The sequence below is a fragment of the Pimephales promelas genome, chromosome 19 (genome assembly GCF_988280905.1).
Source record: "Pimephales promelas chromosome 19, fPimPro1.hap1.1, whole genome shotgun sequence".
Classification (NCBI taxonomy): Eukaryota; Metazoa; Chordata; class Actinopteri; order Cypriniformes; family Leuciscidae; genus Pimephales; species Pimephales promelas.
Genome location: NC_142787.1, coordinates 19,611,995 through 19,636,000, shown reverse-complemented (window position 1 = coordinate 19,636,000; position 24,006 = coordinate 19,611,995). Strand labels below are relative to the sequence as shown.

Below are 24,006 nucleotides of genomic sequence, written 5' to 3'. Positions count from 1 at the left end.
CGCATGTAAACGGGTTATTCGTAATGTTTCAGAAACCCGAATAGTGACCTTAACCTGACCATAACCTGAAAATTGGCTGCATGTAAACATAGTCATTGTTGGCAGTTCATTCCACTAGTGGGCACCACTGCAAAAAGTTTCTTTACATCTTAGTCTATACGAATATTATTTTAAATTTAATACACCCAGTGTTCAATTAAGCTAATTCAATTTGCATGAAAATTTTTTCATGCAAATAATAAAATTGTCAAAACACTAATTGCTGTTAGCTTTTTAATTATATTATCCAAAGGTACATCAGCTGGCAAACCATTCGAAAGTAAAGGCTTATTCGTCTATTTAAAGAGAATGACTGTGGTGGGGAATTTGGTCAAACTACTTGGTAGCGATACAGCGAATTGTGCTAAATCAAAGACGGCGCTGCCCATTTTCATGGCAATGCGTTCCCAGGTATCTTTTTTTTCGTTTTGTTGGACACATATACAGGTTCTGTATACAGTCAAATGCAAAAGGAGCAATAATGATAAAAATTACTTAAGAAATACTGGATCTTCTGGTTTTCAGTCTCATTCCTGATACTGATGAGGTCTGTGTGATGTTATCTGCAGTAACTCTTACTCTGAGCCTCAGTCCAGGTTTTTGATATGAAAACCCCAAAATAACTTGCACTGGCATCTGTCTTCCTGGGAAATGCAGCATTAGAGCATTATTAGTAAGAGGCTGGTTATTTCAAATAATAATTAACTTATTTTCATTGTCCTATATAAAAATCAACTGCTCACCATCATAACAGACAAAAGGATTGTGTATTGGAGCAGTATGATGTATACACGCACACTTTGTCCTCCATAATAGTTTGGTCCTTGGTCATACCAATTCCTGAAGTCTTTCCTTCCTTCCTTGAAGAACTCATTGTCCTCTAGAGTCCATTTCCAACTGTTCAGATAATCATAGAGTCCAACCCAGGCCAAATCAATGGAATCATCATTGTACAATATACATATTACACAAACTACTTTTTTATATCATTCCTCCTGTGTTGTTTGTATCTAGTAGGTGGATATATTTAAAAATACAATAATAATAAGAATAAATATTCTTTAATATTATTTGACATAATAATACAATTAATTATTTTTGCAAGGCTTACCTTTTTTGGTTTGATTTATACTTTTTTTCTGCCTGTTTTCTGGCCAGATTATGTCACTGTCTTAAAATGTATAATGGTTTGCAAAGAAGGGGTGGATCATTTCTTTGAACACTCATGATATGATGAAACTTGTATCACAAAGCTGCCCCATCAAATGTACTCTATGAGAACATTGTGAGTCTGCAGTAACAATGGTTAAAGAGGCTTAGTGGATGTTCCGTTCCGGTCCAAACTGGTTATATCTTATACAGTAATGAAAAGGATTTCTATTTTATCCGTGCAGTTGCCTTCGTCAAACAATGTGATTTACATGTATTCCGAACTTCTGCATCTGTGGTTGCACAAAATTGGCCTTCTTGAATATTCAAATAAATAGCAGACAATACTTAAATAAACAGCATACAATATGACTCCATCATTGCAAATCTAAACAAGTAAACAGTTTAAGGATGCACCAATTTCAGCTCTAGATACTCAAAACCAACATTTTTGAAAAGGATACAGTATGTGAAAACAGTCCTGTAATCTCCAGATCCACAGATTAACAAATGCACATGGGAGTCCTGAAATGCATGCAACAGATCCTATTGAACGATTTCATGTTTATTAATAAATTGGTTGAGGAAATAATTCAATAACTCTTTCACAGTGCAATCATATATTTAATTAATTAATTATGTTGAATGCACATTAAAAAAATTGCGCTCAACTGAGTCGAATAGATTTTTTTTTTATTTCATGAGAAAACGTGCATAAACTACAATAGAAACACATTTATTAGGGATGCACTCATGCACAGAAATGAAAATGCTTGGCCAACCCCAAACCGAAAATGCTTTTAAAAAATGTACTTTTTTGTATTTGTATTAATATTAGACTTTAGGAAATTCAGGAAAAAATAAATCCAATAAAATAAAGTGACCACACTTTTAATGAAAGTACCACAATAAAATTGGACAGAAAATAAGCTTCATTCATATTAAATATCAATATATAATTAAAATTTTATACAACATAATCAGATTTAACAGATTTTTTTTGACCAATTATTAAAACAATGCAGAGTAATATATAAAGCTAAAGCTATGGGTATTATCAGGGCATGTGAGCTGAGCATAGTAAGGGGTGGATCATTGAACAAAAGGGTACAGGACGGCTATACCACACCTATAGGGCACTTGCAAACAGAGACAAGCATATTTCTACATAGAAATTTCATGTTGGCACGTTGTTTGAGTGGACTTTGCTTTTGAATTAGAAAGGTACATGAGTGGAGCGTTTGCATGGGCCTTGACCATCAAAAAAGAAATGTGACTTTGCAGTGGGACGGCATAACTGGAACAGCCAGCCGCGGACCGAAAAATATCATTATCATATTATTATAATGTTTGGTTGATGACTAATACATTACTATAAATTTTATCAGACAGATGAACAAATCATCCAACCATCTATTCCCCAAATTGATTGTTCCATATAGGGCCACACGGATGCTGAAGGCAGTGTCTCGGGGCAAATTAACAAATCATTGCCAGTGCAACACATAATGACACAAATAGTTTGATTAGTTCGGTTATAGAAAAGTTCTGATATGAGTACAAGCAACTTAGTTTTGTTTTAATCAAAACCCCCTTCATCTTATATTTGTTAAAAAAGAAAAAAAAAATCATGTGACATTCAAAATTTATATTGTCAATAGGACAAAGATTATGCAAAATGCAGAAACACAAACCCTAAAACCATGTTTGTGTGTGCACAAATTCTGTTCATGGATCTCTCATGGTTTGATTTTCAGATAGTTTCTCAAATGCATTGTGAAGTTGCTGGGAAGTCCTCGTCTGATAAATTCTTCCTGGAGCTGAAACATAGGATTTTTTTTCTTCTGTGAGATATTTTTGAGCTAAATATATTACAAAGATCTGTAAATAATAATAATAATAATTATTATTATTATTATTATTTCTGTCAGGACCACTATCGTCAAATATAATTTTACAATTAGCATACAGTTTGGATTGGCGGTATGTTTCTGTTCTGGGCAAGAACTACCTGCGCATGTACAGCAGCAATAACCTCCCTTTAACAGAACAGAACCAACGTGAATGTATTGCAGATATCGTTAATTCAAGATTTTAATGTACAACATAATTAGAGAATTTAGTCTGATTCAAAGGGTAATCAGACTGCCAGACCTGCCAGAACTGACGCTACGCTTGATTATTATTATGCTGTTGTGAAGTTGTTCGAAAGTAATTTATTCATTTTGCATGTTTTTTGTTTGTTTTTGTGCAATAAAAACTAAAAGCATAAAAAGTTTTGAACTGTTTCTCACCTGTATAATCACAAACTCTTCAATCTGAGTCTCTGACAAATTTTCCACACTTGTAAGTTCAACTCTCAGTCCCATCACTGATCAGTAAAAAAAAAAAAAAAAAAGAACACTGGTCAGTTGGTAATGAATACAAACAATAAAATCTGGTAATGTTGATGTATATTGAAAAACACTCATTTTAGACTGAAAACAACACATTTCTCCACAAACATACCATATACATCTGAATTGATGGGTCAATGTGATGATCATCATGTTCACCAGAAAGCAAATAGAAGACAAAACTAGCATTAGCATCAAAGTTTGTGAATTACACAAATAACAATGGCATATTAACATCAACAATTTATTGTAATACATTTGCTTGTTTTTTTCCCCTGATGCTTATTATTTTATTGCATTACAGAAGGTACATTTGCTCACCACTGTAACAGAAGAAAGGCAAACTGGCAGAGCAGCTTTCATCCGTCCACAGACCAAAGTATTTTAGAGATGCAGCTGTGCAGTGTTGAGCTCCCCTCAGTCCTGGGACATTTGCACCATTATCTGGTTGTGCACCCTCACCTGGAGTATATGGCAGCCAATATGTGAAGGAAGAGCTGCTCTGATCTGACCACACTCTTTTTCTGTGCAGACCAATCCACACAGAACCAGAATAATAGCGTGTAACATTCAGTATCTGTTGACGCTCTGTCTCATTTCTCACACTGGCCAGGTCTGTGTATCTCTCTCTGCAGTAGCTCTGAGCTCCAGTCCAAGTCCATCCCTCATTTACCCAGATATACTTCTGAGAGGCGTTTTCTCTACCTAAAATAAAACAATTTAGTGTAAATCAGTCAATTTACTTGTTATTTGTCAAATTTACAGCTATATAATAAAATATATTTTGAAAACAAAAAACATTACTAATTAGCCTAATCAAAGAATGAAAAACAATATTTCTTTTTTTTTCTCCCAAGAATTTAGGGTTTAAATATGGAAGAAAAATATTGAACATGTCAGGATCGTTCAGGACCCTTTTTTTGACATATCTCAAAGCAAAAGAAGATACACTTTTTGTTTTACTTGTAATGTCTTACCATTGTAGCAAACAAATGTGTAAATATTTTCACATGATGAATCAAACCAGTTTCCATCAGGATCCATGTAAATACACTGTTCATTCCCAGCATTGGTGGGTTCATGATACCAGTTCCTGAAATCTCTCTCTCCTTCCTGATAGAAATCATTGTTTTCCAATGACCATCTCCAGCTGTTCACATCATCATACTGTCCAATCCAGGCTGATCCATTGTAACTCCCATTAACTGTGTTTATCAGACTGTTCATTTCCTCTGTGTTATCAATGGTGGCCAGATCAGTGTAATTCTCTCTGCAGTGTCTCTGAGCTTCAGTCCAGGTCTTAGACTCATTCACAAAGTGATACTCCCGGGATGATGCTAAAGCTGGCAAGGTGGGGAAAAAAGTGCATGAAACAGATTATTTGTAAGGACATTTTGGATTTGGAATTAATGAACTTTTGTAAACTGTATGTAGACCAAATAAGAGGATCAAAATATACATTTTACATATTTTGGTAACACTTTGTGTCATTAGTTATGTCATGTTTGCATTAACTAACATTTTAACATTAGTCACATATAAAACTATATGTAACTAATGTTTAAAGATCAATACATTAATGCTAGCTCAGGTTAATTAAAAAAATATATATTTTTAATTACAATGTTTTTAAATAAATGTTAAAATTAACATTAACTAAGATAGGCAAATGCATTTGATTTTTTTTTTCTTTTTTTAGTTCATGCTAAATAATTTAGTAAACTAATTTTACTAGTGCAATTACTATAGTGATTGTAACTAGTGTTACACATAATTAATTAAATTAATTAATTAAAACATTAATATGATGAAAAAATAAATCTGGAAATGTTGAATAACATTTCTAAATAAATAAAGTCTGTCTGTCAGAGAGTAGTGAACACTTAAGTCAACCTTGTGCATTTCTTAACAGGGGTGCACATAATACTCACCACTGTAGCAAATGAAAGGTAATACATTATTGCAGTTTTCATCTGTCCAGCTCCCAGAGTCACTAAATGACACTGCAGTGCAGTATTCACGGTTTCCAGCATTATCTGGCTGTCCTGTTCTCCAGTTACTGAATGAAGAGTTGCTCTGATCTGACCAAGAACTGGTTCTGTGCAATCCAATCCAAAAAGCAGAATAATAATACTGAAATAAAGACTGAAGTTTGAGGTTTTCAGTCTCATTCCTGATACTGACAAGGTCTGTGTGATGTTCTCTGCAGTAACTCTGAGCTTCAGTCCAGTTTTTGAACTGGTAAACATACACATAACTTGTACTAGCATTCACTCTTCCTGCGGGAAAAATATGTATATGTTATATTATACCATGGTATCATAAATAGATTTTTCTAAAAACTTTAAAAAGTCATCTGGAGTTCTTACCATCATAGCAAACAAATGGAAGTGTATTGTAACAAGATATTTCACGCCATATTCTCCAATAAATTGACATGAACACACACAGACTCTGTCCACCTGAGTTCACTGGTTGCTGGACATACCAGCTTTTAAATCCTCCTTCTAAAGCTGCATTATCAAGAGACCATTTCCAGCTGTTCAGATCATCATAGAGACCAATCCAAGCTTCGCCATAGTAAGTCTGACGTACTGTTTTAATGAGCCTGTTCATTTCCTCCATGTTATCAATGGTGGCCAGATCAGTGTAATTCTCTCTGCAGTGTCTCTGAGCTTCAGTCCAGGTCTTTGAATCATTTACAAAGTGATACTGATGGGTGCATGAAGATTGTGTGCAGGTTCCTAGTTTAAAATAAACATAGAAATACATTTGATTACTCTTTGCAATCACCAATATCACGAAACAATTAAAATGGTTTTATTCTGAAAGTTTTTCAAATGCAATTTAAATTAAAGCTGCAAGCAGTATTTATCGGGGTTCAAGCGGGTTAAGGTCCTGTTCTTCAAGAACCTGGCAAGAATCATTTTGTGCAGACGTAAATAATGTATGTTGGATTGATGTTTTTAAGGAAGTTCATTGAAGCTGTTATATTAAAGGGTTAGTTCACCCAAAAATGAAAATTCTGTCAGTATTTACTCACCCTCATGTTGTTCCAACCCCGTAAGACCTTCGTTCATCTTCGGAACACAAATTAAGATATTTAAGATATTAAGATCGCTCCTGCATACAGTCCATAGGCTTCTTGAGGGACTGGCTCTTGCTGTCCCCGAAAAGTCATTAAAGACATCGTTAAAATAGTCCAAGTGACTACAGGGGCTCAATCTTAAGTTTATCAAATGACGAGAACACTTTTGTGCGCAAAAAAACAACAAAAATAGCGACTTTATTTCAACTATTCACTTCCTTCTGTCACGGTATACAGATCCAATGTTTCCTTCTTGTCTCGTGCTTGTGTTGTGGTATGAAAGCACATGTACTGTGGGCGTGAATGTTGTCATTCCTTGATCCGCTCCAGCTGATCATCATTAATCATCACCAGCTGCAGCTCATACCCACACTGCTTAAATACTCACCTCATTCTCATTTCCTTGCCAGATCGTTGTTTGATGTCCGGGTGTCGGTGTCGGTGTTGTGTTTGCATTCCTGGTTTCCTGATCTCCTGATCTCCGTGTCCTGTGGATTTGTCGTCTCGGTGTTGGATTGTTTCGTCTCGTCTTCACTCTTCACTTCACGAGGATTCACCGCACCTTGACCATCGAAGTCCCTGCGTTATCTGTTCACACCCGTGTCATTGTCTTGAGTATCACTATTAAATCTGGAGTAACTGCAATTGCTTCCTGTTCTCGTTATTACATGACACCTTCTCCATGAGCCTGTAAGTCAGTTAACGTAGTGTGATTGCGTAAAGCTACGTCACACGTAGGCTCACTATTGGCCGACGCTGGTCATGTGTGTGTGATGCGTGTGACGTACAATAACAGAAGCTTACGCTATTAAACTAGTAATCTGACTCGCGCAGAGGGAGAAATAAAGAATAGTTGAAATAAAGTCGTTATTTTTGTTGTTTTTTTGCGCACAAAAGTGTTCTCGTCGTTTGATAAACTTAAGATTGAGCCCCTGTAGTCACTTGGACTATTTTAACGATGTCTTTAATGACTTTTCGGAGACAGCAAGAGCCAGTCCCTCAAGAAGCCTATGGACTAGTATGCAGGAGCGATCTTAATATCTTAAATATCTTAATTTGTGTTCCGAAGATGAACGAAGGTCTTACGGGGTTGGAACAACATGAGGGTGAGTAAATACTGACAGAATTTTCATTTTTGGGTGAACTAACCCTTTAAGGTACAAATCTTAAGAGATCTAGTGGGTGTTTATGGGTGGGCCTGATATTAGACTACATAGCCTATAATAAAAGATAATGAATTTCAAACCTGAACCAAACATTTGTTTTTCAAAGATCAACAGTCTGTCATTAGTCTTTAGTTTTCCACTAAAAAACGGCGTATTGTGGTTACACCAGTCATGTCAACGAAACGAATGAATGAAAATTTGCTTATTAATGTATATCCAAATTCGTGCCTACATCTTTTTGTGCCTACATCTTTTAAAAAAAAAGAAAAAAAGAAAAAGAAACAGAAAATATGCTGCAGCCAATAAGCCGCCGGCGAGGGCCGACTCAACCTCCACGCACAGCTTTTAATATTTTATCAGACAATAACTACTCAAGATCAGTGTTGGGTAAGTTACTCTAAAAAAGTAATTAATTACTAGTTACTAATTACCTCTTCAACAGTGTAATTAGATTACTGTACTACTCTCTCTAAAAAGTATTTAATTACTTTTAAATACTAATTACTTTCAAAATCCCATATCAGCTGAATAATACAAGGATATACAGCTGTTTTAATTCTTTCAAATAAATACTATAAAATTGGATGAATTATCCTTAAACTGACCAAGGTGGAGAAGGTTACATTATAAAAAACATACTTTTATAATAATTACATTTTGACAATACAGACAATACATTTTGATGTTAAACCCACTATTTTTTTGTGTCTGATCTCATGACATTTCACACTTTTTTCTTACATATTTTACAATAATTCATACAAATTTGTACGAGTGCGGGCGTACGATTTAGACACCTCATAAAATGCCAGGCCATTCTCACTCCCAAGGCGTCACTTAACTGACGCCTTGGGAAGCATTTGGACATGCTTCAATATCTGACGCTTTAGGCGCCCTTTAGCGTCAGTTAGATGACGCCCTAGGATCGCGTGTACCCTACCCCCACCCCACACCTAAACCTAACCGTGTCCTCTAAGACCCCGTTTACACCTGGTATTAAAATGCGATCTGTATCCAGATAAGTTATCCGGATAATAAGTACTGATTCCGTTTACACCTGGCCACATAAATGTGTTTTTGCAAAACGGATATAAATCCGATCTTCACCTCCTGCGTTATATGCAGATTTATTGGATTGCACGCCACCAAAAGCAACAGATCTGAGCGGCATTTTATTGATCATCAGCTAATTTCCAAATCAGAGACATCAATAAGAGAGAGTGGCAACAGGCCTGGTAAGATAATTTTGTTTCTTTACTTGAAGATGTGTTAACTGCGTCTGTGACTTACTTTCACTTTTATTTGCGATGTTTGCACGTTGAATAGACGCTCAGCTGCTCATCTGCGGTGATGCGTGTCGCGTGTCGCATCTGACTAGGCTATAACATGACATATAGCCTATATAACACGCTCTCACTCGTTTATTTTTTAGCATTTTTGGGAGGAGTAAAATATACATATGTGGTTTCAACAACCAGATTGCGTTTACACCTAGTAAAGATCCGGACACAATGCGAGCCAGACTACCTCCAGATGTGGTCAGGCAGATCCGATCACGATCCGATCACAACGCGTTTACACCTTGCATTAACATGCGTTTTTTATTATCCGGATAACTTATCTGGATACAGATCGCATTTTAATACCAGGTGTAAACGGGGTCTAACAGACGCTTTCCTTTAGCGTCAGTTAGATGACGCTGTAGGATCGAGTCATGTAAGTGACGCTAAAGGGCGCCTAAAACGTCAAATATTGAAGCATGGTCAAAGGTGACGCCTTGGGGTGAGAATGCGTTGAAAATGCATACGAATCACTGTGAGATCGGATTGATCTATACACAGTATTTACCTCAATTACATCAGAAGTAACTGTAATTAAATTACAGATAAATGAAGAGTAATCCCTTTGTGGTGAGGGGGGCGTGGTTGGCACGCTGTCTGCACGGAGAGATGAGTCAAGGGGCTGTGCGGTGAGTAAGTGGATCAAGGACAAGTGATAACACCTGTGTCTGATTCCAGTGATTGGTGTGGAGAGACGGTTAAAGCCAGCACAGTGAGAGAAGAACGGGGAGAGAGAAAGGACTGGGACTTGTGCAGCGATCGAGTGGAAAGAGTTTGATTGAAGTTGTGCTGTGCTGTAGCGAGACTACGGTGAACGCGCTTTGTGCGCACCTTTTGTTTTGTTTGATTCTGAGTAAATAAAGTCTGTACAAGTCCCAGTATCGCCGACCCTGTCTCCTTCTTCCTATACCTCTACTAAGAACTGTATTACACTGGTGCCGAAACCCGGGAAGAAGGAGTCTGCCGCCGCCATGCAGAGCCCGTCAGGATCGCCATTTGCGGACATCATTCAGTCACTCGCGGCTCTTCAGCGCGACCAACATCAAGCCCTGCTGAGCATGAAGGAAGAACAGGATCAGCGCTTCCAGGCGCTGCTCCAAGGCCAGCAGGAGGACCGCGAGTTGTTCCGGAGCTGCCTCGGCCGGGAGATTCCGGCCACTCCCCCACCAGCATCAGCCTCGGCCACACCATTGACCCTCGGGAAGATGGGTCCACAGGACGACCCGGAGGCGTTCCTGGACCTTTTCGAGAGGTCGGCCGAGGCCCGGGAGTGGCCCAAAGAAGACTGGCCGTTGCGTCTCATCCCGCTGTTGTCCGGTGAGTCCCAGATCGCCGCCCACCAACTGCCAGTCTCGAATCTCCTGGTCTACGACGACCTAAAGCGCGCCATCATTCAGCGGGTCGGCCGGACCACCGAACAGCACCGACAACGCTTTAGGTCCCTGACCTTAGAAGAGGCCGGCCGGCCCTTCGTGTTGGCGCAACAGCTCCGGGACTCCTGCCGCAAATGGCTGATGGCCGAGGGTAGCGACGTCGAGAAGATAATCAATCAAGTGGTGCTGGAGCAGTTCGTGGGGAAGCTTCCAAAGAGAACTGCCCAATGGGTCCAGTGCCACCGCCCGACGTCGCTGGACCAGGCCATCCAACTGGCGGAGGATCACATGGTGGCGTGCTCGGGGGTCGGCGAATCCCTCCCATCGGTCTCTCTCTCTCCCTCTCTCTCTCTCTCTCTCTCTTCTAAGCCTCTCCCCGCTCCCAGGTCTCGAGGGGGCCTGGTGCCCCGCCCAGCGCCGCGGTGGAAGGCTGGCTGGCCGACGGATAGCGGTGCCGCGGGGAGAACGGGTCCGCGGGGGCCGACCGCGGGGGACACATCCACCCTGGTTCCGGGGACAGCCCTCTCCCCACGTCAATCCCTTGGCCCCCTTCCCTCCGCTGGGGCAGCGGTAAAGCCTGGGCCGGCTTGTTGGCGCTGTGGGGACCCGGACCACTTTATTGACCGGTGTCCAGTGATGGAGGTGGGGACCCTGGTCCGGATCCCCGACGCGCCAACGGCCGCCCCCGATCAAGCTGGCCTGTACCAGATACCCGTGAGTATAAAGGGGGGTACTTATCAGGCTTTGGTGGATTCGGGTTGTAACCAGACCTCTATTCATCAAAGCCTGATTCGATCCGGGGCATTGGATAAAAGCCGCGTGGTTAGGGTGCGGTGTGTGCACGGGGTGGTGGAGAGTTATCCCTTAATGTCCGTCGCGGTTCTATTTCGGGGACAAAAACATAGTGTGGAGGTGGCAGTTAACCCGCGCCTCCAGCATCCGCTGATTCTGGGAACTGATTGGCCAGGTTTTGCGAAACTATTGGGGATTTTATGTGCGGATGCCTCTTGGGAAACGAAGCAGCGGGGGAAGACAGCGGTGGTGCAGGTGGGGGATGCTGTACCGGGACCTCTGGGTGCTGCTGCAGGGGAAGAGAGAGCTTTAGAGAGAAATCTCCTCTCTGAGCGCGATGATTTTCCCCTGGAGCAGTCCCAGGATGAAACGCTCAAACATGCGTTTGGTTCGGTCCGTTCCATCGACGGACAGCTACTCCACCCGGACCAACCGCTCTCGTACCCCTATTTTTGCGTGATTAAAGATCGGTTGTATCGGGTGACCCAAGACGCCCAGACAAAGGAAGATACAACCCAGTTGTTAGTGCCAAGGAGCCGCCGGGAAATGCTTTTCCAGGCGGCTCATTGTAATCCGATGGCCGGACATTTAGGGCAACGGGCGACACTAAACCGTCTCATGGCCCGATTCTTCTGGCCGGGCATTCACGAGAATGTGCGCAGGTGGTGCGCGTCTTGTCGTGAATGCCAGTTGGTGAATCCACCGGCCAATCCAAAAGCACCCTTGTGCCCCCTTCCACTGATGCAGGTCCCCTTCGAACGAATTGGTATGGACCTCGTCGGGCCATTAGAACGGTCAGCACGAGGGCATCGTTTTGCGTTAGTCTTGGTGGATTACGCAACACGATATCCGGAGGCAGTTCCGCTCCGCAACATCTCGGCTAAGAGTGTGGCAAGCGCGCTGTTCTCATTAATCTCCCGGGTGGGGATCCCTAAGGAGATCCTCACCGATCAAGGCACGGCGTTTATGTCACGGACGGTTCGCGAACTGTATGAATTACTGGGCATTAAATCGATTCGTACCAGCGTCTATCACCCACAAACGGATGGTCTGGTCGAACGTTTTAATCGCACGTTAAAAACCATGATTCGTAAGTTCGTTCACGAAGACGCCAAAAATTGGGACAAGTGGCTGGAACCCCTATTGTTTGCTGTACGCGAGGTCCCCCAAGCCTCCACGGGGTTTTCCCCCTTCGAGCTTCTCTTCGGTCGTCAGCCTCGTGGGGTGTTAGACGTGCTGAGGGAGACTTGGGAGGACGGACCGTCTGCTAGTAAGAACGAAATTCAGTATGTCCTGGACCTGAGAACAAAACTCCACACCCTGGGGCGGCTATCATTGGAGAATTTGTTACAGGCTCAGGACAGACAGAAACAGCAGTACAATAGGGGGGCTAGACTCCGACAATTTTCACCGGGAGATAAAGTGCTTGTATTACTCCCCACGTCCAGCTCGAAATTACTTGCAAAGTGGCAAGGGCCCTTTGAGGTCACACGGCGAGTCGGGGATCTCAACTATGAGGTAATTCGAACAGACAGGGGCGGGGGACGTCAGATGTACCACCTCAACCTACTAAAAAAGTGGGTTGAGGCGGAGGCAGTGATGCTGGCGACGGTGGTGAGTGGGGAGGAGGACCTCGGGCCAGAGGCGAGGGTTAAACCTCAGTCCTTCTCTCTGGCTCCATCTGGTGACCATCTCTCGCCCTCACAGCTCACTGATATTAAAAGGGTACAAGCGGAGTTTTCTGACGTGTTCTCGCCCCTGCCTGGTCGAACGAATCTCATTCAGCACCACGTTGAGACAGATCCGGGGGTCGTTGTGCGTTGCCGTCCGTATCGATTACCTGAACACAAGAAGAAAACGGTTCAGGCCGAATTAGAAACCATGCTGGACATGGGGGTAATAGAAGAGTCCAACAGTGACTGGGCCAGCCCGATAGTTTTAGTTCCAAAACCTGACGGCTCGGTTCGATTCTGTGTGGACTATAGAAAGGTGAACGCGGTGTCCAAATTCGATGCTTATCCAATGCCGAGGATTGACGAATTGCTTGATCGGCTTGGCTCTGCTCGCTTTTATTCGACGCTGGACTTAACAAAGGGGTATTGGCAGATCCCCTTATCTCCAATGTCCAAAGAAAAGACAGCTTTTACCACGCCGTTCGGGTTACACCAATTCGTCACGCTTCCGTTCGGGTTGTTCGGGGCACCGGCGACTTTTCAGCGTTTGATGGACAGAATCCTCCGGCCGCATGCTGCGTATGCCGCGGCGTATCTGGATGACATTATCATCTATAGCAATGATTGGCAGCGGCATATGCAGTATTTGCGTGCTGTCCTAAAAACGCTGAGAAGGGCCGGGCTCACGGCGAACCCGAAGAAGTGTGCAATTGGGCGGGTAGAAGTAAGGTATCTGGGCTTCCACTTGGGTCACGGGCAGGTGCGTCCCCAAATTGATAAGACAGCAGCGGTTGCAACCTGTCCGAGTCCTAAGACCAAAAAGGAGGTTAGACAGTTCCTGGGGCTAGCGGGATACTATAGACGATTTGTGCCTAATTATTCGGACCTCGCTAGCCCGCTGACTGATCTGACTAAAAAGGGCGCTCCAGATACGGTCCAGTGGACGGAGCAGTGCCAGCAGGCTTTTACCCAGATAAAGGCTGCTCTGTGCGGGGGACCGCTTTTACATGCTCCTGACTTTTCTCTCCCTTTTATCCTGCAGACAGATGCGTCGGACAGGGGCTTGGGCGCGGTCCTGGCCCAGGAGGTGGAGGGGGAGGAACGGCCGGTGCTGTACATCAGTCGGAAGCTCTCTAAGAGAGAGACGATGTACAGCACCATTGAGAAGGAGTGTTTGGCCATCCGCTGGGCTGTCCTCACCCTCCGCTACTACCTCCTGGGACGGGAGTTCACCCTGTGTTCGGACCACGCTCCCTTGCAGTGGCTCCACCGCATGAAAGATACCAACGCGCGGATCACCCGTTGGTATCTGGCGTTACAACCTTTTAAGTTTCAGGTGGTCCACAGGCCGGGGGCGCAGATGGCTGTGGCCGACTTCCTCTCCAGGAGGGGGAGGGGGGGGGGCTGCAGGCCGGACGGTTCCCCGGCCTGAGTCGGGCGGTGGGGGTATGTGGTGAGGGGGGCGTGGTTGGCACGCTGTCTGCACGGAGAGATGAGTCAAGGGGCTGTGCGGTGAGTAAGTGGATCAAGGACAAGTGATAACACCTGTGTCTGATTCCAGTGATTGGTGTGGAGAGACGGTTAAAGCCAGCACAGTGAGAGAAGAACGGGGAGAGAGAAAGGACTGGGACTTGTGCAGCGATCGAGTGGAAAGAGTTTGATTGAAGTTGTGCTGTGCTGTAGCGAGACTACGGTGAACGCGCTTTGTGCGCACCTTTTGTTTTGTTTGATTCTGAGTAAATAAAGTCTGTACAAGTCCCAGTATCGCCGACCCTGTCTCCTTCTTCCTATACCTCTACTAAGAACTGTATTACACCCTTACTTTACATTTTCAAGGGAAAAGTAATTAAATTACAGTAACTAATTACTTAGTAATTAGTTACACCCAACACTGCTCAAGATTTTGCTTTAGTATAATTTTCGGGAAAATTCAGGACAACAGCTTAGATTTCGGGACTATCCCGAAGTTTTCGGGACGTCTGGTCATCCTATGTGGCGGCGTGCGCGCAGTCTCCACTCGGACGCGCTTTTCTAGCCATTGCGTTCTCTCTATTCATTCCGATGAAATCACAAAATAAATATATACATACATTTACTTTCTAGTCCATCAACAAGATCGGTCAGCATCACTGTTGCATCCAGTGCTGCTTTTTAGTTCGCGCCAACGAGTGAAAAGCCCTATCGGAAAAACCTGAGTGGGACTCTTGTCCGGTTCCTCACACGGATTCTCTTTTCCTTTTACTAGTCTCTTCTGACCGCGTTTTCTTTCCTTTTTTCCCTTGTCAAGTATGAACGTCTGAAATGGGCGCAAGTGTCTTAATGCTTCATATGTTGTTGTTGATGTGTGTGACATTGTTGCCGTAAAGCAGGGGTGCCCAATCCTGCTCCTGGCGATCGACTGTCCTGCACAGTTCATCTCAAACCCTAATCAAACACACCTGAAGTAGCCAATTAAGGTCTTTAGGATCACATTCAGCTGTGTTTGATTAGGGTTGGAGATGAACTGTGCAGGACAGTCGATCGCCAGGAGCAGGATTGGGCACCCCTGCCGTAAAGCATGTAGTGATTCTCACGAGATTTGTTGGGGGCGCTCCTATCAAACTTGCATTGCTGTTTTTTTCAGCGGAGTCCCCCAAAAGCTTTACCACCAGGATTCACCCTACTATGAGTTTGTTTACCACCGAAATGATTTTGAAGCTGTTATATTAAGGTACAATTCTTGCATAGTGTGCCTTTAATATCAGTGTTGAAAAAAAGGGATTTTTCTTTTTCTTTCAGCTTGGAAAGATGCAAAGGTCATTCATCTACATAAAAATGCAGCACTGGGTTCTAATGGTCATAGTCAACCAATAAGTTTGTTACCAGTTCTTAGCCAAGGATTGAAAATGAAAGTTTGTGAACAAATTCAATTATTCTTTAAGGAGAATAATTTGCTCTCTAATTTTCAGCATTTATATTGAGAGAGCACTGATTGATGACAATAACTTTGTAGGAGCAGTATTGTTAGATTTTAGCTCAGCTTTTGATAAATGAATTATTGCTGGATAAACTAAAATGTTACACATTTACCTTTCATACTGTACATCGGTTTTAAAAGTTAACTGTGTAATGGGACAATGTGTTTTTTTTTTTATATATATAATGGAAGTTATTCAGGTTTGAAAGATTTGCAATGTGGTGTGCCTCAACGAAGTTGTTTAAGACCAATGATCTTCCTCTTGTTTCAAAGTGTGCATGGACAGTCATGTATGCAGATGATAAAACATTATATTTACCTGCAATATGAATTAAGCAGTTGTCTACTGCATTGGTTGAGGAAATACAATTGGTCATAAAGTAGGTATGGAATAATACGTTGGTTCTAAACTTGATAAAAACCAAAAGCATTGTGTTTGCATCAAATTGCATCAAAAGTTGATTTTATCAAAAGTTAAATTTGTCTGTAAAGAGTGTGCCTATTGAACAGGTGGAGGAAATAAGACTTCTTGGAGTAATATTAGATAGTAGGCTGAAGTGGTGTGATGTGATCTGTCTAGAGTTCCCAATGTCCTGTGCTTTTATAGTACTCGTCATAATTTTAACACCAAACATGCATAAAAGCGATAATTTTTATTTTCTGTTTCGAAAACCACTGCAAAACAACGGAATTTTAATTTTGCAATTTTAATATTTGGAATGAATGTTGGGTTAGTATGTTTCATTGACTTTTTATTGTTGTTGATAAAATGTATTTTTGTATTTTTTTTTTTTACTTATTGTGACCCCAGGACGCAAGGAGACTTGTAGTGGCTAATGGGGATCCAAATAAACAAACAAATTTAGATCACAGATGGAAAAGACCATTCACAGCCAATACAAGGAAAATGTTTTTTTTGGTTTTTTTTGACAGTTATAGCACCATGTCTTGCCTGATCTCCACCACTTCTATTAGATGTCCTCAAAGTGTGCCCATACATATGCGTATCAAATTTGTTGTAAATATCTAATCGTTTTGGAGTTTAGACACTTGTATATATGAGAACATAAAAATGATCCATGGGCGACATTGATTAAATTGTTTTGTCATTTCCAATAATAATTTTTACTTTTGTTTTGACGTAATTTTGATGTTATTGTTGGCTATTGACCTATGTCTTCAAATTTCCCATGGTGGTTTTGTCTCGATCTGACTGAAAAGTTTAGAAGTTAATCGCAAGTTTTTTTTGTTTTTTTTTTACGTGCTAAATGACACGTTACACAAACCATAAGGCGAAACCTGGCATGTTTGGTATCGCTGGACTCGACAAGGATTCAGGAGTCTAAGAAGTTCACTTTCGTGAAAAAAGGTGGCATGAAACTTTGCAGGGTCCTCCAGGGCATTGTGCTGATTTCTTTTTTCTTTTTTTTTTAGTTTTTGGACTGAGTTTTTTGAGATACGCCAATGTTCTCATTGACTATCATGGTTTTGTTTCATGTGACCTCAGATTGAGCTCATAATCATGTGTCCCGACTTTAGCAAAAATATCTTTCTGTTCACAAGTTATAGCCGTTTTAGTAAAATTGGCCCCAGTCACATCGAACATTTGGTTCCCATTAGCGACCATGAATTAAAATTTCAAATTTATTTTTTGATGATTATTGATAGTCACTCTCCAGAGAATATTTCTTCAGTGGTTTGGTTCCAATCAGGCCAAAAACCTAGGAGTATTTCGCAAAACTATAGGTCAAATTTTCCTAGGGTGACAAGCAAATCCATCTGCTAAATCTTACGGTTCGGTCTGCCCGATCAATTTTAGATAGGGAATGCTGCATCATGAGAAAATGAACAATTACAATGGGGTTTCAGTGCTACGCGCTTGAACCCCCAAAAATATATGTGTACATTTTATATTAACTGGAAAAAACAGCTTTTGCATGGTGCAAATTAAAATAATAATGTGGTAAGTTGTTTCAAAATCTATATAAAATGTAATTTAATATTTTATTTTTTAATGTACATTATTTTTGAGTACTTTTTGAACACGTTTTGTAATGTCTATAAATATGTTGGTCTGTGTAAAAAAAAAGAAAAAAAGAGAAAAAATAAACTCACTGTTGAAGCAGATGAATGGAATGCTGGATCTGCAGTTCTCATCAGTCCATCGGCCTAAATGGCTGAATGATACTGCAGTACATTGCTGAGAGATATAGTAATAACCATATTGACCATTATCTGGTTGCTGTGGAGAATTTGGAATTGTTGGTCTCCAGTCTTCATATTCGGTAATCTGACCGTTTGACCAAACCCTGTTTCTGTACAGGCCGATCCAGACTCGATTTCCACCTGCTGTCTCAAGGATCCTCTGGTTCTCAGTCTGATTTCTCACATTGGCAAGATCTGTGTAATGATCTCTGCAGTATCTACGAGCCTCTGACCAGATTTTCCAGTCATAGATTAGAACGTAACTCTCTTCGGCATTCACTCTACCTGTGATTTGAAATATACAACACATTTCATAGATGCACAGAAATACTCACAGAAAAAAAAAAAGAAAGAAATGCCCTTACCATCAAAGCAAACGAATGGCAGAATGGTGTCACATGCTATATCATACCATTTCCCATTATTTTGGATATAAACACACAGCTCTTTCCCCCCACTGTTGTCTGGTTCATGATACCAGTTCCTGAAATTTCTCTCTCCTTCCTGATAAAAATCATTGTTTTCTAATGACCATCTCCAGCGGTTCACATCATCATACTGTCCAATCCAGGCTGAGCCATTGTAAGTCCCATTAACTGTGTTTATCAGACTGTTCATTTCCTCCATGTTATCAATGGTGGCCAGATCAATGTAATTCTCTCTGCAGTGTCTCTGAGCTTCAGTCCAGGTCTTAGACTCATTCACAAAGTGATACTGGCGTGAAGATGTCAAAGATGACACTGTTGACAAAGTGTCAGATTTATAGCATTCATTTTTTTATTTTTTTATTTTTGTTTTTGACAGCCTGACCATTAAGACAGATTTCTACTCACCAGTGTAGCAAAAGAAAGGAAATACATAATTGCAGTTTTCATCTGACCATTTCCCAGAGTCACTGAATGAGACTACAGTGCAGGATCCTGGAGTATCTGGCTGTCCAGTCGTCCAGTTACTGAATGAAGAGTTGCTCTGATCTGACCAAGATCTGGTTTTGTATAGTCCAATCCAAATATTATAATTATAATAATTCCGAAATAAATACTGGATCTTCTGATTTTCAGTTTCATTCCTGATACTGGCGAGGTCTGTGTGATGTTCTCTGCAGTAACTCTGAGCATCAGTCCAGGTTTTGGATTGGTAAATAAAAATATAAGTATCACTGGCGTTTTTTCTTCCTGAAATATATTAATATCATATTAAGTTCAGAGAGAGGTTGGCTTGGTTCTTTTAAACTTTTGTTTACTGTCTTAGACATTCTGTTGACTGCTTACCATCATAGCAGACAGTTGGATACAATGCATTGGAGCAGCTTGTTGCTTGCCATATCCCCATCTGCATATACACACACACACTTTGTCCTCCATAATAGTTTGGTCCTTGGTCATACCAGTTCCTGAAATCTTTCCCTCCTTCCTTGAAGAAATCATTGTCCTCTAGAGTCCATTTCCAACTGTTCAGATCATCATAGAGTCCAATCCAGGCCAAATCAATGGAACCATCATTCACTGTATCCAATAACTGGATCGCCTGTTGTTCATTCTCAATGGAGGCCAGATCAGTGTATTTATCTCTACAGTATCTCTGAGCTTCTGCCCAAGTCCTGGATTCATTCACAAAGACATACTGAGGGATACTAAAGGTGAAGGTGATACATGAAGACAAGTTTATTTTTCAAATGAGAAAACAAGGACCAAATGGTTCAGTGAACTCTATTCAGCATCCTGACTGTATTCTCTGACAGTGTACTCTAACTGTATTCTAAAAATGTTAAAAAAAAAAAAAAAAAAAAAAAACATTACTGCATTATCAGTCACCGGACAAATGCGAAATCATGCTCCTAAAAAATGTCATTTTTTGATTTTTTGATTTTGATCATAAAAAGTCTTACCTGATAACAGAAGCAACGGAAACATAGCTGTGGAAACATATTAAGCACATGTAAATCCTGTAATAAATCAAACAATCAAAATCCTGTAATAAATCAAACAATCAATCAAATCATTTGTTATATCTTCTTTATTTATTACTTTAATGTTTTAAATGTTGGGACGACAGTTTACCTTTTTATTTGAAGCCTCTTCTTTTCTCTTGCTCCTGATGCTTCTGTTTTAGATTACCTGACTGTCGTAATATTTATAGGGTGTATTAAATATGGGCGGATCACAAGTATGAACTCATGCGACAAAGAAACTTGTTGAGTCACATAGGTGCCATTATAAATGTACTCCATGAGAACCTTCCGCATGTTGTTATATGAAACTAGTGATTAAACAATAGTTGCTCAATCTTTCTGAACTTGTGATTGCAAATGTCTTGGTTGGTATGAGGGCATAATATATCAACACAATCTGTGATGCACTGCAACTACGCTATGGAAATATATTTTAATATTTGATACAGCAGCACACAGTGTTAAAGCATTTCTCATTGTCATTTTTAAACCATAAAGCAAATGTCTAAATACCTAACAACTCAAGACTAAATAATTTATTCCTGCAACTCATGTTTTGATCAAGGCGAAGAACGTGTTAAAAAAGAGCCTATGCCTGAATTCACAGTAAGCCTATTCATCAAACAGTAGAATGGACAACATGCAACATTCACTTGACACTTTGTCAACAATACTTAAAAGTTCAGTGCAAAAAAAACCCTAAAACAATGTGTAACAAAAACCAAACCCTTGATCCAGAAATGCTGTCCATCCCGCTTAATGGACTGGTTTTATGAAATGCATTGTAAGGTTGTCGGGAAGACCTCACCTTATAAATTCTTTCTGGAGATGAAACGTGATTTTCTTCAACAGCTTATTTTTTTAAAGACACTGCAGTGTTGAGCTCCCTGCTGTCCTGGGAGAGTTAAACCATTATCTGTTTGTGCAACATCACCTTGAGTATTTGGCAGACAATATGACCAAAGAGCTGCTCTGACCACAGTCTGTATGTGCAGACCAATCCACACTTTATTACCATAATACTGTAATTACTATCTGTTGACGTTCACATTTATCACACTACCCCGTCTGATCTCACTCATGGCCCAGATTACTGATGTCATTCCATCTCAGTTCAAATGATTTGATTGTCACAGTATGGAAGAGCTTGAGGCTGATGCGTGTTCAGACTTTGGTGTAGATTAAATGAGACATTAATGATGGCTGGACAGACTTTACATAATGTTTATCCAGTTTAAAACTGTATCAGTATATTTATTGAAAGTTTTTGTTTTACATTTAATAATTTTCTGTGTTTTTAATTATAATAATTATCTTAAGATAAAAAACTGTTGTTGTTGTTGTTGTTTTTAGCTTATTTGACATACATTATGAACAGTGTTATATTTCATACATTATGAACAGTGTTATATTTCATACATTATGAACGGTGCTATATTTCCATCTTTTGCCTGTTTGTTGAAGTCCTGGTTGTGAAAAAACAGTCTGAAAATAGCCATGAACCATGCAAAAGAGTTAGGCTTTTAGGCAACACTAATAAAATAAAAAGTTTGTCATTATTTTCTTATTTTCTTGGTGTGTGTGTTTTATGTTTGCGCATTTAATAATGAGGAAATAGAAGCTTTAGCGTTAAGTTCTGCCAGGGAGACTCAATTGTTGTGTCACTGATTACCTTCTCATCTATCCAATAGTGTCTAATACTTGCGGTATAAAAGACTGCTACTCACACATGTTTGAGTTCGCAGATGCTGACGCATTCATTTACCTCCATCCTCCCCACCACCTCCAAGATGGTTCCTTCCTCTCCATCTTCCCCACCACCACCAGGATGGTCCCTTCCTATACCTCCCAGGGGGTCGGCTGCGCCCCTGCCTTTGTCTTCAGGTAGGAAATGCAGAGTCTTATTTTACATCTAACCTTATAGGAACATTATTTGAAATGAGAAAACATCCTTAAAACATTCTTTAAACATTACATTCAAATGTTTTCTTTAAATCATTTATAACATAGTGAACATAGTGAACTCTTTACATGATTCGGTTCCGACTGAAGTAGAGCCCGTGCAGCAGGGCAGATGGGTGACGGTTAGGGATCGCCGCTCTAGTCGTGGATCAAAGAACCACTCTTCTGTTCCGATTCCCATAATAAATCAATTTGCCCCACTCAGTGAAACACCCACTGAGAATACTGTTGAATGTGCCCTGGTAATTAGTGATTCGATCACACAGAACGTGAAAAAAATAGAGACACCAGCCACCATAGTCACATGTTTGCCGGGAGCCACAGCGCCTGACATCACAGCAAATTTAAAAGTGCTGGCTAACGCTAATTGCAAATTCTCTAAGATCATTATTCATGTCAGCACTAATGATGTTCGACCATTCCACCACCCCGCGGAGATCACCAAAATTAATATCAAAGAGGTGTGTGAACTCACAAGTACGATGTCAGGCACTGTAATTTGCTCTGGCCCCCTTCCTGTTCTCAGGAGTGATGGGCTTATGAGGCTCACCTGAAGAGAATATCGCACGTATCCAGTCCGGGAGCAAATGAAGACACCTGAGCGGGTCCACTACTAGCTGGTTGAAGCGAGTACACGAGAGGACACAGGCTCGACTCGGAGATTGTAGAATCTGGCGAATGTGTTGGGTGTCGCCTAGCCTGCAGCTCTGCAGATATCTATTAGCAAGGCGCCATGCGCTAGAGCCCAAAAGGACACTCAGGGTGGAGCGGGCAGTCACACCAAGGGGGCATGGTCGACCTTGCTGCTGGTATGCCAAAACAATGGAGTCCATTATCCAGTGAGACAGCCTTTGCTTGGAGAGAGCCTTTCCCTTCAGCTTCCCACCATAACAAAGAGCTGGTCTGAGGTCCTGAAACACCGAGTTCTGTCTACATAGGCGCGGAGAGCACGTACTGGACAGAGGAGTGCCAAGGCTGGGTCTGCCTCCTCCAGGGGCAGCGCTTGCAGGTTCTCCACCTGGTCCCGGAAGGGAGTGGTAGGAACCTTGGGCACATATCCAGGCCGGGGTCTCAGGATAACGTTAGAGTAGGCCGGCCCAAACTCCAGGCATGCTTCGTCAATGGAGAATGCGTGCAGGTCCCCTACCCTCTTGATTGAGGCCAATGCAACCAGAAGCGCTGTCTTCATTGACAGGAAGTTAAGCTCGACTGATTGTAAAGGATACTGGTACTCAGTAAAGCTGTCTGCACTGTGCGTACCAGACAAAATATGGTTATATTAACTGATTTGGGACAGTCCATTCCTACTCTTGGAGAAAAACTTCGGACAGTGGGCGTTTTCTTGGGATGCAAACACGTCTACCTCCACTATGCAGAATGTCTCCCACAGCAGTAGGAACATCTGTGGGTGCAGAGACCATTCTCCTACTGGAACATTGTTTCTGGACAGTCTGCCTGGTCCCAAATTCAGGTGACCAGGCACACGCGGTGCTCTCAATGAGCACAGATTGTGCTGAGCCCAGACCAGGAGGCGTTCCGTCAGTCTGTAAAGGTTTCGGGACCTGAGACCACCCTGGCGATTTATATAGCCCACAACTGACATGTTGTCCGAGCGGACCAAGACATGGTGATTTTTTTATCTGGGGACAAAAACGCCTCAGTGCGTTGTCGACTGCCATCATTTCCAGACAGATTATGTGTAGAGGTTTCTTCTGTTCAGCAGACCCAACTGGAGTACTGATGATGTTGAGGCCATGAGACCCAGCATTTTCTGAAACCTTTTTCAAAATGCAGCAGCTCGAGTTCTTACCAGAACAAAGAAGTATGACCATATTAGCCTGGTTCTTTCAACACTGCATTGGCTCCCTATTAAACATTGTATACATTTTAAAATACTGCTGATTAATTACAAAGCA

At 41.4% G+C, this 24,006-nt stretch overlaps 2 protein-coding genes across 3 annotated transcripts; one reads left to right on the top strand and one right to left on the bottom strand.

Moving 5' to 3' along the window:
* Positions 1 to 1,887: 1,887 nt before the first annotated feature.
* LOC120490608 (C-type mannose receptor 2) lies at positions 1,888 to 19,837 on the bottom strand. 2 transcript variants are annotated; one of them, XM_039687912.2, is made up of 11 exons: positions 19,449 to 19,837; positions 19,011 to 19,352; positions 18,543 to 18,917; positions 18,088 to 18,462; positions 5,954 to 6,328; positions 5,516 to 5,863; positions 4,562 to 4,927; positions 3,906 to 4,289; positions 3,697 to 3,705; positions 3,483 to 3,559; positions 1,888 to 3,008 (listed from the first exon to the last, which is right to left on the bottom strand). In XM_039687912.2, exons 1-11 carry the CDS (start codon positions 19,513 to 19,515, stop codon positions 2,928 to 2,930), a joined length of 2,799 nt encoding a protein of 932 aa, XP_039543846.2. In that variant the 5' UTR covers positions 19,516 to 19,837; the 3' UTR covers positions 1,888 to 2,927. The 2 variants fall into 2 exon arrangements, with proteins under 2 accessions (XP_039543846.2, XP_088979924.1); XM_089123798.1 differs by lacking the exons at positions 1,888 to 3,008; positions 3,483 to 3,559; positions 3,697 to 3,705 and having other exon boundaries at positions 3,909 to 4,108; positions 4,189 to 4,289.
* Positions 9,948 to 14,448, top strand: LOC148970794 (uncharacterized). The gene has a single exon (XM_089123981.1). The coding sequence runs from the start codon at positions 10,150 to 10,152 to the stop codon at positions 14,446 to 14,448; it is 4,299 nt and encodes a 1,432-aa protein (XP_088980107.1). The 5' UTR covers positions 9,948 to 10,149.
* Positions 19,838 to 24,006: the final 4,169 nt, after the last annotated feature.

Excerpts from the sequence above, each read along its gene's own strand:
- LOC148970794 (XM_089123981.1), top strand. The coding sequence starts at position 10,150 with ATGCAGAGCCCGTCAGGATCGCCATTTGCGGACATCATTCAGTCACTC.
- LOC120490608 (XM_039687912.2), bottom strand. The coding sequence starts at position 19,515 with ATGCAGATGGGGATATGGCAAGCAACAAGCTGCTCCAATGCATTGTAT. Across the intron at positions 18,463-18,542 it reads GCCATTCGTTTGCTTTGATG|GTAGAGTGAATGCCGAAGAG; the intron begins GTAAGGGCATTT and ends TTCAAATCACAG. Across the intron at positions 4,290-4,561 it reads CACATTTGTTTGCTACAATG|GTAGAGAAAACGCCTCTCAG; the intron begins GTAAGACATTAC and ends GTTTTATTTTAG.